A 4,962-nucleotide genomic window follows, 5' to 3' on the forward strand; every position below is an offset into this window, starting at 1 on the left:
TGTGAATATAAATGGAAAATGGACACAACTGTCCATATGGCCAAGAACTGGACAAACCAATTAATGGCAGCTGCACTCACGCAGCAGATGGCTTTATTACCCGGAACAACAGGTATCCATGCCAGGCTAAATGAGGGCGATTGCTCAGTGAAGAGGACGTACTCGTGAGGCATTAGGAGTTCTAAGCACACATAGCGTTACTGCTATTAGAACCAGAAGATGTCACAGTAACCATGATGACGGGCTCACGGCCACAAAGCCTTTTTTTTTCAGTGGAAAAAAAGTGGAATTATGTTAAAAAATGCTAATCAACATTGAGAAAGTCTGATCCAAATTTTATATATATATAGTATATGCCATTATTTTATATTATGTTTCTTTAAAAAAACCTGAAACAATTTATTGCTGGATCAAAGTAACTAGTGTTTTAATAAGGTACCAAAAATGTAACCACGCTTGGATTTGATTGGCTGAAAATTAAATTAGCTAGATCAAAACGCATTCCCTTTTATTTAAAACTTTTATCAGTGCACTGAGCTCTAAGTACTGTATGTGTACGAACCTCATACAATGCAGTAATAAAACATTTCATATTCAAGACGGATCTCAAGGTCTACTTCTATTTAAATGTTGATATCTGAGAGCTTTCATTAAAAACATGAAACTGCAGTGTACCTCCAGAACCTGACCTCACAATTACTTACTTAAAGATACACACACACGCACACACACACACACAGGCTCCCTGCCAGCGTGCCACATACCAGCCATGCATATGTTTTGAAAATTATGACCAAATGAGTTCCATGGTTGGTTTGGTACTCAAATGAACCTCAGAGCCGTGAGTTCACGACCCTGCTGTGAGACCTCAGGAGGCCCGGAAGTGTCTGGATAACAGAGGCTTAGTTGGCACGGGATATAGGACAGAAGTAAGAGGGGGTTCAACATGGGACAGCATTGTGTCCAAATGTAGGTCAGGATGGGTCAATTAGAGGCGATGGACCTCTTTACAGACCATAACAATGATAAACTGTACACACAAAAGCATATTTAGCAGTGTTGACTGCAGAACTGTTCTGAGACCCAGAACCCAGTAGTTTGTACTTAATCCTGATTAATTACATCAGGTTCTAGGTTCTATTTTTCACAGAATGAAAACCAGAGTCTCCTCCTGCCACAACAGACATAAGCAGTGCAACACAGACAGACAGTAACTGTAACACCCTGAGCATGAGTGGGTGGTTGGGTGTGGAACGAGTGACAGACAGAGGATTTGAGGTATTTAAAAAAATAAATACTGCGGTGATCAGGGATCATACTGACTGATTCTGTGTTGGTTCATTCTGAGAACCTCAGACTTACTCTCCACCTGGTTCTTGCTCTTCACTTCCAGGTCAGTGGTGGACAGACACAGCTTGTTGGCCTCCTGAGTGGCCAGGTCTTTGGTGGGCTGCTGAGGCTGCTTGATGGAGTTGCCAACACTGAGACGGCGCCCCACAGTGGTGACCTGACGATAAAACTGCTTGCCCGTGATCTTGTGGTCAAAGCCCAGCCAGCTGAACTTGATCTTCACCCTGAGGACATTTCAGTAGAAGATTAGAAGAAAAAAGTAAAAAAGTAAAGCAATAGCATAAATACAGAAAAATGAAAAAAAAAAAGAAGCTGCAGCAGAGAGGGGGTAAAAAGGAAGGAGCAGGTGAAAAGAAAACATCCCAGTGAGTCTGAGGAAAGCCACATGATCGTGTGGACTTATGGTCCTTCCTGTGTTTAAACCTCCCTCAGGCTCTGCTCCATTACTGAGGTAAATGGAAGACAAAAGAAAGACTCATTTTAGACTTCAAAACAAAGGTCTCTAGGGGCATGTTCCAGATGATGTGTCAAACTCAAGGCCCGGGGGCCAAATACGGCCCGACAAGTCATCTTTAGTGGCCCGCGGGAGCTTAATAAACTCCATGTAGCTGAGTTTCTCCCCCCCCCCCGGTGAAAATGACTTTGACACTCCTGATCTAGACAACTCTACTAAAAGGCTATTATATAAGCTTATGGTTGGGGGGCTGTATTTAACATTGACTGCTATTTTCAGTAATGTATTGTAACAGACAAGAAAATTATACTAATTATTCAATAGAAAAGTAATAAAATCCGACCGTGTTGTGTTGGAGACACGGAGGCTAGATTCCTGTTGAGATTTAGTTCCAATGAACGAGAGATTGGAAGTGAATATAAAGCAGGTCTGCCTCAGTCAACAAGCACATCTGTCTGAATTCAGCTGTAATCTAAGCGTAGCTCACTGCACGACTGAGGTCTTTAACAACGTTAGCCAGAGGCTACAGAAAACCAGAGCATGTTTTCATTTATCTTACGTGAAATCCATGTCCTCAGGGCCGGGGAAGGGCTCCAGAGGCCAGTTGACGAAGCAGTTGAAGAAGACGAGGCAGGCACAGCCAGCCCACACTAACAGAATAGAGATGAAGGTGGCACCCAGGTCATAGATCACCTACAGGTGGATGACAGAAAACCAGGTCAACATCGTTATCATTATCATTGTCAATCATAATGACATTTTTTTTTTGGATGATAAAGAGGATTTGCTGTTAAAGGTAAATCATTGATCGGATGTGGACGAGAAGCTAACCTTAATGCCAGGAAAGGTGACAGCAGAGGAGGCGTAGGATCCAATCATCAAGGCGATGAAGGTGGACCTCAGGTCTCCAAACATGTTGGGGAGCTGTGGAGACAGAAAGGAGGAAGAAAACAAATCAATCCACAATATGGCACACTATGGTGTTTTGCCAATATATTTAATTAACACAGGAAAAGACTATTCATTTTTGAGAAATGATGGTAAAACAATGCATAAAACATATTCAAATATGATTCCTGCGGGCAAAGATTTTAGGTTCAACAGTGAGTTATAACTTGTTTTTTTCCCCTCTCCAGCAGATGGCGCCCTAAGTATTTGCCTATGCAGCTCATGGCAAGAGCTGGTTCTACTGGGTGTGAAATGTAAACTATAATTGATTGAACAGCTCTGAGGTTGTGAGACAACAGTACGATCCACTGAGCCATAGCTGCCCCGGCCAAGCAGTGACAGCCGTAGCTCACGTTGAGTGATGGAACTTGGCCGTTCTTTGCTGGTGTTCTTAGAAAGCACCGAACCAAACAGGATCACTTTTGCCCAAGACTATCTTCTGTGTTCAATTATTTTATAGCATAAAACATTTACTAATACTTAATATTAGTAAAAAAACAACACAAAAAAAATGTAACAGACACACACACAAACACACAGCAGCACATCGCCCTGGAGTTTTATTCAAAGAGCTTTTGCTAAGTTTTGCATCTTTAAATAAATGCACCGCCTGTGGCTACAAAATAGTGGTTGTCGCCTCAGAGAGGCAGAACAGAGAGTCACGATGACGACGACGCACAAGCATTGATTTGTGACAATAAAAGAACATGTTGTTCAGGAAGTGAAAGACAGCAGAGAGCGTGGGACAAAAAAAAGACCAGAAATACAGGGTGAGGGTTTGGACTAATATAGTTTATAGAGGGAATGGAAATGGAAATTAAAAAAAAAAAATCAAAATCAATGAGGGATTTTGGGGAGAAGGTTTGGGCTGCAGATGTAAAAATAACTCGGGCCTCCCACTCGTTGTTCTCTTCCGTCAGTCACCACAGGAGGGCAGCTTGTTAATACCTTGTCTGAACACATCAACCTCTCATAGACACAACTCCTTCATTTAATTAGAGCAAAGGTGAACCGTTTCTGATACCCAAATTAGGGCGTGTCCCTGAACCTGTCAACTCCTGTTTCCTCTCAGCAGCATCGACCGAGAGAATCCAGAGATGACATTTTACAGGAGGAAATGAGAGGAAACACAAATGACCAGCTCAGCGTGTGTCCAGCTCAGCAGACGTGATGTAGTCATGACAAATTAAGGCCGACTCATGATATCTGTGCAGAGTCAGTGGGTTCAATCCCTCCACAGCTGCTCTCTCACTTCCTCCATTTAAAACTGTGATCACGGCCTATTTCTAGTGTCTTAACTATTTAAAGAGCTCTGTGAGCATGAACATCAAAATGGACGTCAGAGAATGGCCTATAATACGGCAGAACAGCTGCTGTCTGTGCAGCACAGCACAATATCTGTCCTTTTCTGAAACTTTTAATCCATAACAAAAAAAGTTATATACCTGGGTCGTTAGTACAGGAAAGACAGTTCAAGTAAGTATCTGGAAAATGGCCTAGACATTAGTACAGGAAAGACAGTGCAAGTAAGTATCTGGAAAATGGCCTAGAAAACATGTGTGTCAAACTCACGGCCTGTGGGCCAAATCCAGTCCACAATGTCATTTTACTGGGCCCATCTATGCTTAAAACCCAGATACATTAAAGTAAATATTACACTGTGTGTTGTGTAATATTAAAAATGTAATATCACCATGTTACAGTGATATTATAACATATACATCTTTAAATACTCTTTAGTTAAAATTCCACTATAAAAAGTGAAACACAGGTAAAGTAAGCATTAAGAGAAATACAATTTCACATTTGTTTCCAACAGCTGGGTTTAAGAAGTGACCTTTCAGCATCTACAGCACAGTGCAGTATGTGAAAACATAATCCTCCAGCAGATAATCTCAGTGAATCACTGTCCTCCAGCTCCATGTCACAACGGTTTGATTGATTCGACTCTGACGAGAAGACAAACTGTTGCCAAAGGCAAAGGAGTCTGCACGTGAACGCAGAAACAAAGTCCCCTGAATTAGGATGTCAGTGTCAAAGTAAAAACGCCGCACGTGATTAATTAAGTTTAAGTTTCACACTTGCACCACACTGGAATTCTGTCTTGGTTATTAATTTTGCGTCACACACAGCTGCCAAGTCAGTTGTTTCTCCCCCCAGACCATAAAATAGTTGAGACAGCAAATTGTGAGAAAGAAGAAAAAAAAAAA

General features: G+C 41.7%; 1 protein-coding gene across 2 annotated transcripts in view; it reads right to left on the reverse strand.

Annotated features, from left to right (window-relative positions):
- LOC103377803 (large neutral amino acids transporter small subunit 4-like) overlaps positions 1–4,962 on the reverse strand; it is a 23,104-nt gene that overhangs the window by 3,745 nt on the left and 14,397 nt on the right. For both annotated transcript variants that reach the window (XM_025054957.1, XM_008308764.3), the window contains exons 6-8: positions 2,636–2,728; positions 2,364–2,497; positions 1,363–1,574 (exon numbers count right to left, since the gene is read on the reverse strand). In XM_025054957.1, the coding sequence (XP_024910725.1) occupies positions 1,363–1,574; positions 2,364–2,497; positions 2,636–2,728 (439 nt within the window). The remainder of the gene's footprint in view (positions 1–1,362; positions 1,575–2,363; positions 2,498–2,635; positions 2,729–4,962) is intronic.

Source organism: Cynoglossus semilaevis, chromosome 4, assembly GCF_000523025.1.
Source record: "Cynoglossus semilaevis isolate Cse_v1.0 chromosome 4, Cse_v1.0, whole genome shotgun sequence".
Classification (NCBI taxonomy): Eukaryota; Metazoa; Chordata; class Actinopteri; order Pleuronectiformes; family Cynoglossidae; genus Cynoglossus; species Cynoglossus semilaevis.